This window comes from Echinops telfairi, unplaced genomic scaffold (assembly GCF_000313985.2).
Source record: "Echinops telfairi isolate 266 unplaced genomic scaffold, ASM31398v2 ScPeMD7_9;HRSCAF=40, whole genome shotgun sequence".
NCBI classification, from domain to species: Eukaryota; Metazoa; Chordata; class Mammalia; order Afrosoricida; family Tenrecidae; genus Echinops; species Echinops telfairi.
Genome location: NW_022103906.1, coordinates 75,430,284 through 75,442,285, shown reverse-complemented (window position 1 = coordinate 75,442,285; position 12,002 = coordinate 75,430,284). Strand labels below are relative to the sequence as shown.

The window sequence follows — 12,002 nt, the reverse complement described above, 5'->3', positions numbered from 1 at the left end:
AGCCCCCAGCTCAGGGCCAGGACCACTTGGAGCGACCCTCTTCCGGCCCCTTCAGGATGAGTGGCAGAGTAGTCTGAGGAAGAGAGGGCACCCCCGCGCGCGCGCGCGCACAGCACCAAGCTCGACATGCCCCCAGCCTCAGCCCGGCACCACTCACCCTGGCAGTCTTGGGCAAGCTGGCTAGTAGGCAGACCTGCAGTTCAGGAGGCTGGGAGCCCCACAATAAGCTCAGCAACCTGGCCACAAGCCTGCTCACAGGCTCCCCTGGGAGGCACGCGAACTCGTTGGTATGGAATCGGCAAAGAGTGCTCCCCTGGGAGGACTCTAGGCGCCAGGAAGGCAGCCGTTCTACAGCCCGGAACCTCAGAGAGCACCTGCCCGCCCCTTCCATCCCGCAGCACGACCCCCCACCCAGCCCCTGTACTCTTGGGACCCCCTCAACACGCTCCCCGCCAGGTGCAAAGACGTGCTCACTTGGAAACCTTCTTCCCCTCCCATGGTGCCTCTGTGTGCGATCACCTTTGCTGCTGTGCTGCGAGGCCAGAGACACCACCCCTGTGTCTCCGAGTCCACCGGGGGGCGGCCCAGCAGTGGGACTTCACATGTGCCCACCTGCCTTCCCTTTTAGGGCCAGATGGTTGCTCTCTAGGGAAACCTTGCCTTGTACCAAACCTCCACGCTTTCTGCTAGAGCAGCGGTTTTCAACCTGTGGGTCACCACCCCTCTGGGGGTCGAACGACCCTTTCACAGGTGCCGCTCGATTCATAACAGTAGCAAAATGATAGTGATGAAGTAGCAATGACAATAATGTTATGGCTGGGAGTCACCCCCACATGAGGACCTGTCTGAAAGGCTCGTGGCATTGGGAAGGTGGAGAACCACTGGGCTAGAGCCTCCACCCACTCCGCCCTCTCTGGCTTCAGATCAGATGCAATAAAAGCCAGAATCTAAAATGCCTCTGCCCTTCACCCTCAGGGCCTGCCACTTAAATTCAGGAATCACCTGTCACGTGACGGGCCCTTCCCGACAGATCACGGAGGCCTGTGCAGCCAGGTGTCACCAGAAGAGCATGCCCCCTTAGGCTTGGACAAAGCTGGTGCCCTTCCTGCCCTCCACCCCATGGGTCCCAGCTGTGGCATGTCCATCTACAAAGGCTTTCAACAAGGCAGTCCATCAGAAGGTCAAAGGCAACCTCCAGGGCACACCCACCATTCGCCGGGGCCCCGCCCCCTGCCAGTCCTCCTAAGGCCCGGATTTGCTGGCTCCTCCTAAGATGTGCCCCGGGTCCCCAGAAAGGGGTTCAGGAGACCAGACACAGCCCCATCCCCCTGGAGGGGCCTTGGAAGTTATAGGTAGAGGGCCATATGAGTGATCTCTAAATCAGAACATTGTTAATGTATTGAAATATAACAAACAAACAAAAACACCACCAAATTCATTGCCAACCAGTTAATTCCCACTTAGAGCAGCCCTGCAGGGCTAAATTGAACTGCCCCATTGGGTTTCCAAAGCTGTCATCTTAACGGAGGCTGACTGCCTCCTCCTTCTCCCATGGAGAGGTTCATGGGTTCAATTCACACACTTAGCCACTGTACCTACCACCAGGGAAGGGGCACTATGAGGGATGCCAGGAAATCAGGGACAGGCCAGGAGGTTTCTTTCATGGCACTCTTAAGTCACAGGGCACACAGCCATTGACGCCCCACCCCTCTAAGAATGGAGCCCGGCCCTCTGAACCAAGGGTCCTCCAACTTTTTAAACAGGGGGCCAGTTCACTGTCCCTCAGACCCGTTGGAGGGCCGGACTATAGTTAAAAAAAACAACAACCTATGAACAAGTGCCTATGCACACTGCACATATCTTATTTTGAAATAAAAAAACAAAAGGGGGGAAGACACCCGGTGGGCCGGATAAATGTCCTCAGCGGCCCGTAGTTTGAGGACCCCTGCGTCTGAACTATGCCTGCAGCCAGAGAATACCTCAGGTTCCTCAGCACCTCGGTGCCCACCCACACTTGGTGAGGAACCTGGGACAGGAAGAGACTGCTAAAACCACCACGACACACTTGTCTCTGCACCGAACCATGTTGCTGCCGCGTCAGTTGCATCAAATTGCTTCTGGCTGGTCCTACTCACGACGAAACCGGAATGCCTCGGACCTTGCACCTTCCTCACAATCATTGCTTGAGCCCATTGTTGTGACCATTCAGCTCGGGACGGTCCTTTCTCTTGACCACTGGTCCTCTTCCAGGACCTGGTCCAAAGTGCCGGAGACCAAGCTTGCCATCTTCAAGTCCACAGGGCATTCCGGCTCTACTTCCTCCAAGGCGGATTTGTCCATTTCTTCCGGTAATTTGATCTTCATCAACAGTGTCATTCAAACGCACCGTTTCGTCAGACGTCGGTCTTCCATAGTCACTGACCAGCTTTCACACGTACAGGAGGTGGCTGGAAAGACCGCGGCTTGGGTCAGGTGCACCTGGCCCTGAAAGTGACCTGCTTGCTTGTGGAAGATCTGCCCAATCCGATGCACTGTTTGACTTCTCAACTGCTGCTTCCAAGGACAGTAATGTAAAATGAAATGGAAGTAAAGCACAGCCCTCAACAGCTCTGGATGTTCTCCGCTGATCACGACAGTGCTTCTGAGGCAGGCGTGCGGGCTTCCCGCTCCTCTCTGCGGAGGCCTCACTCGGACCACAGGCTGTCGTCTTTGATCTCATCACCAGGGCTTCAGGACCTCCGGCGCCAGCAGCAGGGTTGCGCCATCTGCACACTGGAGGCTGGAGTCAGTCTTCCTCCGATCCTGCTGTCACCTTTTCCTCCAGGGTCCAGTTTCCCGAGCTGTTTGCACAGCACACATCCTAAACAAGTAGGGTGAAAGGAGACAGCCCTCTCACACCCCCTCCCGATTTTACACCTTGCTGTACCCTCTGAGTCTACTCAGTTAGTGGCTCTTGGTCTGGGGACAGCAGTTTCCACAGGAGCACAATGAAGTGTTCTGGAATTCCATTCTTCACAATGTTACTCATGGTTCCTGCGAGCCGCACAAATGCCCCCGTGAAGCCCATTGAACCCCTTTCCGGTCTTCTCTGCTTCCAGCCAAGATCCACCTAACGGCAGCGGTGACAGCCCTCACACCGCAGCCTCTTCCGGATCTAGCCTGAATTTCTGGCCGGTCCTTGCCCCATGTGCAGCAGCAACCATTTTCAGATTCTCTTCAGCAAAACTTTACTTTTGTGTGATATTAAGGATATCACTTTCTGCTAGGTCACCTCTCTTGGGAATGGGGACAAAGAAGCATCAACGGGGACAAAGAAGTAGGTTGACCAGGTAGCTTATCTTCTGAATTCCTTGGCAGAGCATACAGATGCTTCTGCCACTGGTGTCCCTTTGTGGAAACGTCTCACGGGGCACTTGTCAGTTCCTGGAGCTCTGTTCTTTGCCGGTGCGATCCAGGCAGCTCGGGCTTCTTCCTTCAGCACCCTCAGTTCTTGATCATACGCTGCCCCCTGAAATGGCTGGACAGCGGCCAGTTCGTTTTGGGTGCTGTGACTCTAGTATTCCCTCTGCTCTCTTGGATGGTTCCTGTGTCGTGCCGCACTCGTCCATAAACCTAAACCCAAACCTACTGCCGTAGAACTGGTTCTGACCCACAGAGACAGAGTGGAGCTACTCTCAACAGTTCTGCAGCTGTGAATCTTTGCGAGAGCAGGCAGCCTCGTCTTCCTCCCTGGAGGGACTGCCAGGTTTGAACTGGCGCCCTGCAGTCAATGGCTGGCGCTCTGTCTCACCCATAGCACCCTGCACTGCTGAAAGTCGAGTCTTCCATGATGTCTGAGAAATGCTGGGCATGTTCTTCCCTTTGTTGTCTGCCTCCAGGTCTTTGCACGTGTCACCGTCCTGCTTTACTTTGTTTCCCCAAGCTGCCCTTTGACACTCACCTTGGCCTTTACTTCATCGCTTCTTCCCTGCACTCTGGCCTCTCTGCGTTCCAGAGCCGGGTCGGCAGGCTCTCGAGAGGGAAGAGCCGGTTCCGTCCCTCACAACCATTGACGAAGTACAGTGAACCCCCGCCACTTCGCGCTTCGACTTCCGCGGCTTCACTCTATCGCGGTTTTTGCGTAACAGCGCATGCTCTGTCATGACTGCCACTGATTGGCTCATATTGTACACGCTTGATGCCATAAATAATATAATAAATAATAAATGATACTTGTAACGTCCAAAATGTTTTCCTGTATTTTCCCTTTTTCGTTTAATAAATTGGGTAATACAAGTGTAATGGTGACTAAAGGGTGTTTTTTCATGTCCTCTATGCTCTAACTACGAAAATATTTGATTTACAAATAAGGAATCCTACTTCGCGGAATTTCACTTATCACGGTAGGGTCTAGAACCGATTAACCGCGATAAACGAGGGTTCACTGTATTCAAGAGCCGTTGAGGCATTGTGAAGAACAAATGAAATCAGCATTATCCGAATAATGCCCTTTAAGACGCTTCGGCTTTACTTCAGAACCACGCCACGTGCCGACAGAGTTGCCCGTGGCTGTCCAGCTACAGTCTGCTGACCCCTGACCCAGAGTACGCGTCAGGCTTCTCACAGGCATTTTTGTCCTGTTGCTCCCATCTTCTTTGTACGTGTCCTTAGGTCACCCACATCATGTCTGGTCTCCAGACAGGATGGCTAATGGGTCAAACCTATTCCTTTAAAACTGTCTGAATTCAGGCGGGAGATCCTCAAGGTTGTAGTTTGGCTCTTAGGATTTAAATCTCTTCAGCTTCAACTTGAACTTGCATAGGAGCAATGGGCTGCTCCACAGTTGACCTCTGGCCTTCTTCCAATCGATGAACAAGGCCTCTTCCCACAGAGTGGATTTCCGTGGATTGCATCTCGTGAGGTTCAAGTGAATAGTCACCATTTATGTTACTAATGAAAGCAATTTACAAAATAATAATTAATAAATTATCAAGGCTTTATGAGGGAGGGGGGAGCAGGGAGGGGGGAAAATGAGGAGTTGATGCCAGGGGCTTATGTGGAGAGCAAATGTTTTGAGAATGATGAGGGCAATGGATGTACAAATGTGCTTTATACAATTGATGTATGTATGGCTTGTGATAAGAGTTGTATGACCCCTAATAAAGTGATTTTTAAAAAAGATTAAGAAAGATTAAATGAAAAACAAATAAACACTAAACCATAACCCATAAAGAAGAAAGAAAGCAATTTTCCACGAAGAAATCGCTGGCCTCGCAAAATTCTAACATGCAGGTACTTATATTTTCCAGGGGCATCTTCTCCAACATCTACCAATCCCCCTCCTTTGTTTCCAGCTTCCGCCTTCTGATCGTCAGTAGGTATCAATTCATCTTGATCAGACTTTGGATCAATTTTAGAATGCAGAAGTTGTTTTTAAAAAAAACAACTTCAGCGACTTCCTTAACCTAGCTCGTTAGGTTGTGGAATCCGTCCGGGAGTTCTTCCCTGCCGTAATAAAGCCTTTTCTTTACTTCTCAAAAACAAGCAAACAAAAACAACAACTTCGCTTTCTTTGCCTTTGGCATTTGTGGTTGGTGCTGATGTGTGGACTGTAGTCGCATCAAGTGGCCTCCTTATAGGCAGACGGACGTTAACATACCTCTCTCTGTCAGTGTTGCCCTTGAGGGGACATCTTGAAGTGTTGTACCGCACCTGCCCCAATTAAAAAAAAAAGTATCCCGCATCGAATCCCTAATAGCGACTATAAAGTCTTGTGTTCGTGTGCAGGAGTTGGAGAGGCCGAGGACCACGGGAATGGCCTCGGGAAGCTCCAATTCTAAAGGGGTGGAGAGAAGAAGAGGCTTAAAGACGTTGGTATGAACTCACAGGGCCCGGACTGTCCTCAAACACACTCTAAGTAGCCGGGGCCGGGCCGGGGCCCAGTGTGGACGGTTCACGGCTGGAATGGGCGCAGGGACGAGACCCAGGTCTGGAACACCCCTCCCTGCCTGCCACCTCCCGACACACACGAGCGTAGTCGTAGGCCTGGTGCAACAGAGTTGTGGGACCTTTTGACAAAGGGGAGTTCAGAGACTAGAGGAGGGCCATCTTCTTGGCCCTCCACACTGGTTCCTTCTCTTCCCACCACTGCAGCAGCTGTTTTCTAGAATCCAGAGCGTGGGCTTTCTACCTCCGGGGGACACAGCAGTACCACGTGGGAGCACTAGAGGGCACCACTGCCCTGCTCAGCGTGAAGGTCCACACCCTCCAAGGGCAGCCCCAGGGCTCACCGCTCATTCTCCCTCAAAAGCCTTCAGGTAAGCCCAAGGGTCCTCTTCTGCCTGCCTGCCTGCCTGCCTGCCTCGGAGGAACACAGGGTCAGGCTGGTGCGGAGGGGGCTCAGTGTCCAGATTCCTGTCTCTCCAGGCCAGGCCACTGCCTGGTGGTACAGCCCCAGCGCCTGCACTGCAGCAGCCGCCAGCAAGCGGGCACGGGGGTGGGGGTGGGGGCTGCTGGGTGCCCTCCAACCCGCTGAGGACAAGGCTCAGAATTCAAGCGCAAGCAGGGCAGAAACCTCAGCTCGTCTCTGGCCGGGAATGACCCCAATGCTCCGGACGCTGAGAGGTTGTTGGAAGAGCCAGGGAAACAGAAGAGCAGAGACGAGGCATCCCGGGGGCAAGGGCAGCTCCGACGTCACTCAAACTCACACCTCCCACTAAACTCTGCCATCCGGTCAGTGCTGACTCACAGGGACACTCTAGGTCAGGGTAGAACGGCCCCGTGGGTTCCCAAGACTGTAACTCTTACACAAATAGAAAGCCTCATCTTTTTCCTGGGCAGCGGCTGCTGGTTTCAAACTGCTCACCTCGTGGTTAGCAGCCAAACAATGCATAACCACTATACCACCATGGCTCCTAATCACACCTACGGGTTCTCTCCTACATAAACACACACACACACACACACACACACACACACTAAACTTTAAAAGGTCCAAGATCACCCCACCGCCAGCAGCACTGAGCTCCCATCCGGGGCCCTTCTGACCCAAGCCTGCCAGCTCCTCCCAGCAACTGCCCTGCCCAGGTACCCAGCTGTGTCCCCCAGTAACACACCCTCCAAACGCCTCCCAGAGTTGTCCCAGGGCTACGAGTTGAGTCTGGACATGCAGAAGGGCCAGTCTTGCCCAGGTTGCGGAGATCCAGCAGTGCGCCCTGGGCGTTTGGCACGTGGGGGCTAGACAGTAAGGACAGAAGCTGCTGGTCTAGGCAGGGAGCAGAGAGAGGCATCACCCACACTGACTCAGCCACCACCCACCTCACCCCACCCCCCGCCCGCACCCCTCATCCATGAGGCTGTGATGAAGGTTCCCAGCCAGCCCTGGAAAAGGCCCCACTTCACTCGCCATTCCTCTCAGCAGACTCAGAATCTCACTGAGAAAGAAAGGCCAGGGCTTCAGGTCTCCCACCTCTTCCCTCTGTCCCCAGTGTCCCAAGCCCTCATGACTGTGCCCAGCCTGCCCACCCTATCTCTGGCCCGTACACCCGCAGGGCTGGGAGGGCCAGGCTTGCTGAGAGAACAGAATACCTGCTCTTACCACACTGGTTGCCATTGCCCAAGACACTGCCTGCATCGGTCCCAGGCTCTTGGAGGCAGACTTGTGCTGCTGGGTCCTACCCTGGTTACTGCCAGATAAGGCGACAGCCTCTTCTGGCTCAGGGACCAAGAGATCTGCTGGGGGCCCGAGCTGAAGGCTACAGGGTCCCTCCTGGCTGGGCCTCGACAAACTCAACAGAGCAGCCATCAACGGCATGTCTCGATGGCATGTCCAGCAGTGCTGTGCCCCTAGACCAGAAGATGCCAGGGGGAGGCGGAGCCCCAGGGGTCTCCAGGGGTACGGGGAGGTTACGGTTTCGGGGGAGCTGTGCACTAGGGGCGTCGTCTCGGCTACTCGCGCTGCTGCTGCCACAGAAATACCACTACTGGAGGCTTCACAGGTTAGTTTGCCTCTAGAGGTTGGCATTCGGGGAGCTGGCTCTCGGGGAAGGTGGCCCTTCTCTGCCAGTTCTGGAGGAAGGCCCTTATCTCTGTGGGCTTCTGCCCCTGGGTGACCTTCCCATGGCTTGGCATTTTCCTTCCCTAACCTCCTGGCTGCCTTTTACTTAACCTTTTACATTGCAGAAGAGATGGGCACTACAGGGATCCTGCCTCATTAGCACAACAAAGCAGCTCATTCCCCAATGGGATTGAACCCACCCCCACCCCCAACCTAATTTGGAGGGGCACAACTCAATCCCTAGCAGGCACCCAACCCTGGGCTCCCATCTCTCACCCGGTGGAGCCCACAAGCCTTCTGGAGCACCCAGGGAGCAGTCTACTTTCCCAGAGGCTGAGAGAAGTCCGAGGAGACAGTCCCCAAATCCCTCCTCCCTACCTGCCAAAGTGTCCTTACCTTGAGGCCAGAGGGCAAGAAGCAGAGGCCAGGAAACAAAGAATCCTGACAAGTGGTTCCTCTCTGCTTCCCCTGGACCCTGAGGCCTCTTCAAAGGGCAGGAGTGCCACCTTGCCCCATCATGACCCTCCAAGCTCCACAACTTGGCAACCTCAGGCCGCTCGTAACTCACCTGTGCCCACATGCAGAGAACAAGCCGGGGCTGAGGAGGATGAGGGACCCCGCTGGCCATGCAAAGCCAGAGCCCCAGCAGCCTGCCCCGCGGCCATCTCTGCACCCATCTCCCTGGCTCAGGTTCCGGCCCAGTGGCCACCAACACCCCAGCGTCCTCCCCACAGAGGAGGGTGTGTTTGCCAAAGACGTACCTGGGTTTCTGAGTTGGCTCCTTGGCCTCTCTCAAGCCAAACCAGCTACTCTTGGCCTTCTCCTCCCCGCTGGATGAGTGGTGTGGGGAGGCCCCTGGGGTGGGACCGCTCTTCTCACCCAGTGAACTACGTCGCCCCAACTCGCTCCGGCTCAGGCTGGGGTGGTGATGGTGGAAGAGGCCCATCCGGGGCTTCCGCTCCTCCTTCCGGGATCCCTCTCTCTCGGCCACAGCCTCTGAGGAGGCTACCATGGGGGTGGCCACCTGGACTGGCTTTCCCTCTGGAAGCCGGGCCCCCTCCTCCTCCTCCTCGCCCGCTTGGCCAGCCCCCACAGCCAGCACTCTGGGCTGCAAGCTCAGCTCCTCTGGTCCCGGTCCTGGCACTGCCTCCGAGCTGCTGGTGCTGCGGCTGCCCCTGACCCCCACCTCGTTGGCAGCCCGGGGCCCCTCCTCAGAGGGCCGGGAGGAGACCACGTGCAGGGAGCTGGAGGTGGGGAAGGGGCCCGAGATGGAGCTTCGGTGCCGCAGGGGCTCTGGGGGTTCCTCGTTGTAAATGTGACTCCCGTTCACACAGAGGGAGGATCGGGAGGTCGCTTCGTGGCCCTGAAGGTCAAGGGCCCGGGGCGGAGCTGCCCGCAGCTGGCTGGCCTCATCGCTGCAGGTCCTTTTGTGTGTGAACTTGGGGGACGGTGCAGAGTCCCTGCCTGGGAAGGAAATAGCTGGTGTTAGTCGAGGGGGCCGTAGGGTGGGGGCAACCCGGTAGGCCTTCCCCCGGCAGCCTCCCTCTGCCCTGCCCTGGGAGGGGCCCGCCGCGCTCACCCCCTTCAGTGGACAGCCAGCTGGTGCGGCTGGGCGAGCGGGTGAGGAGCTCGGCGCCAGGCCCCTGGTAGGCCAGGCTCCCACTGGCTGAGGACAGGGTGCTGTCGGACCCCAGTGACGTGTTAGACTGGGTCAGGGACGACTTGCGCAGCTTGTTCCGGAGGAAGAAGCCCTTGGCTTTGCCCATCTTGCCCAGGCTGCCCAGCTCGGGGTCCTCCAGGGCACTGCTGGGGAGGATGGCGGAGGCCGACTCCAGGTCAAACTTCTTCTTGCCCTTCATCTTGTCCTTGAGCTTGCTGAAGGGGGACCGCGGCTTGTCCTTCATGGACAGGTCGAACATGCTGGCGCTCAGGTTGTTGCGCATGAACTGGATGGTGACTTGGATCTCCCCACGCTCTTTCTCCTTCTTGCCCGTCTTGGAGTGCAGCTTGTACCACCTGTGGGGAGAGGGGCAACAGGCAGAGTCAGGCCACCGGCTCAGGCCACAGGGCTCCTCCTACCAGGCAGCCTCTGCCCAGGGGCCCTGCTCTGAGGCACAGGCCCTGGATCCCAGGTCCAGGCCGAGCCAGGAACGGCTCAGGGCTTTTCCAAGATGGAGAAGCCACATCCTGCACAAGCAAGGATGCCCTTGGTGCCGCTCACAGCTTGGGCCCCTGTAGCACAGAGACCTCTCCCTCTCTGTCCCCTGACAAAACAAAAAAAACCTATATGAGGCTCAGGAGTGCAAACCTGGGCCTGGAAAAGACCCCTACAGCCCCAGGAGCGTGGTGCAGGCAAACCTACCAACATTTTCGCCTATTTGCATCATCCCCTCTGCCAGTCCCAGCCACACTCAGCTCAGAGCCACCAGGGAGCCCAGAAAGGAACAGCTCACCCCCAAGGCCCAGGGCCAGGAAAACTCCAACCCAGTATGCACACACCCCGCACCCACACACTGACTCACCCCAAGCCCTGCCAGGAACACCGCGGCAGGAGCCGACAGACTGGCCTGAAGAGGCCTTAGCTGGCTGAGGACACAGTGCTCACACTGGGCCAGCACCCACTTCGTGTGACCACTGGGGCTCTTACCTCAATTCCACTTGTATTTCACAGACAAAATCATTCATCCAAGAACAACTAGTCAGTAACAGGGAGCGGGGACTTAGGGTCGGGTTTCTATGACTCCAAAGCCTGTGTCCGTCTCAGTCCGGACTTCACAGAGACCCCTGGAAAGGGCTCTTGCACACATGAAGGGACCGGTCCGGCCAGGACTGTGTGCAGTTTACCCTTCAGGGGAGATGCTGTACATGGGTTTACAGGGAGGGGTGCAGCCACGAGGAGCCTTTCCATCCTCTGCTTCCCAGCCCCTCTAACTGCACTCAAACTCTCAGAAGACCTGGGCTGGGCCGGCCAGTCAGAGGCTGACTAAACAGCCACATCATCACAGTGCATGCTTGTGTGGGACAATGAGACACCACACAGGCCTTCCCTCCCATTCTGTTCAGCCTGGCCATTCCCTCCCCTCCCCTACAGATGTGAGCAAGGATGTTCCCCGGAGAAATAGAGCCCCAAAGGACTGAGGGACACAGAACCGGACGGATGAGCTCAGATACAGGGCTGTCAGACAGACAGGTCATCGTCCCCAAGCTCCCAGGGCACATCAGTCCCAGGAACATCCCAGTGGAGATTCCACTTCCAAGGCAGAACATGAGGTGACTGGAGGTCAATCCAAGAAGTTCACCGACCAAATACCGATGAGTGGCATCCCTGGAGAGACGGGGGAGGGGAGGGAGGAGAGAGATGGAAGGGAAGACGGCATGAACTAAGTCCGATGAGGACCACAGCCCAGGCAGAGCAGAGGCAAGCAAGATGCATGAGCAAAGACCTAGGCCGAGACACCACACTGCTGGGGGCGTCAGAGCATGAGGGTCAACAGCAGCCCTCAGGGCTTCCAGACCAGAGAACAATTGCAATCAGGGTGGCCGTGGGGTCTTCACTAGCCACACAGGGGACCACGTGCAGGGATGAAGGCTCCAAGGGCAGAAGGAAGCCATTTCCAGGCGTGAGAATTATTTTTCATGTGCCCTTCCTCCCAAGTTTAACAAGCTACCCTCTGTCAAAGAGAGAGTAACCAGGACTGAGAACCGCAGGCCCAGGACGCCAGAGTGAAGGGAATTCCCTAGATAACAGCTCTGCTGTGTGGCTGGGAGCAGTGTGATAAGGTTCCCAGAAACAGACAAAACTGATAAAGTATTGACATCTTTTGACCACGAGGAAAACAGCGTTGGGCATCTACGGGAGAACACAGAGAGAGCTGGGGACAACTGGAAGGAGCTGAGCCTCTGCCCTGCAGCTGGCACTCCACAGTGTGTGTGTGTGTGTGTGTGTGTGTGTGTGTGTGTGTGTGTG

At 56.0% G+C, this 12,002-nt stretch overlaps 1 protein-coding gene across 3 annotated transcripts in view; it reads right to left on the bottom strand.

Annotated features, from left to right (window-relative positions):
• RAB11FIP5 (RAB11 family interacting protein 5) overlaps positions 1-12,002 on the bottom strand; it is a 49,328-nt gene that overhangs the window by 10,410 nt on the left and 26,916 nt on the right. For all 3 annotated transcript variants that reach the window (XM_030884611.2, XM_045286742.1, XM_004696087.2), the window contains exons 2-3: positions 9,615-10,051; positions 8,797-9,499 (exon numbers count right to left, since the gene is read on the bottom strand). In XM_030884611.2, the coding sequence (XP_030740471.1) occupies positions 8,797-9,499; positions 9,615-10,051 (1,140 nt within the window). The remainder of the gene's footprint in view (positions 1-8,796; positions 9,500-9,614; positions 10,052-12,002) is intronic.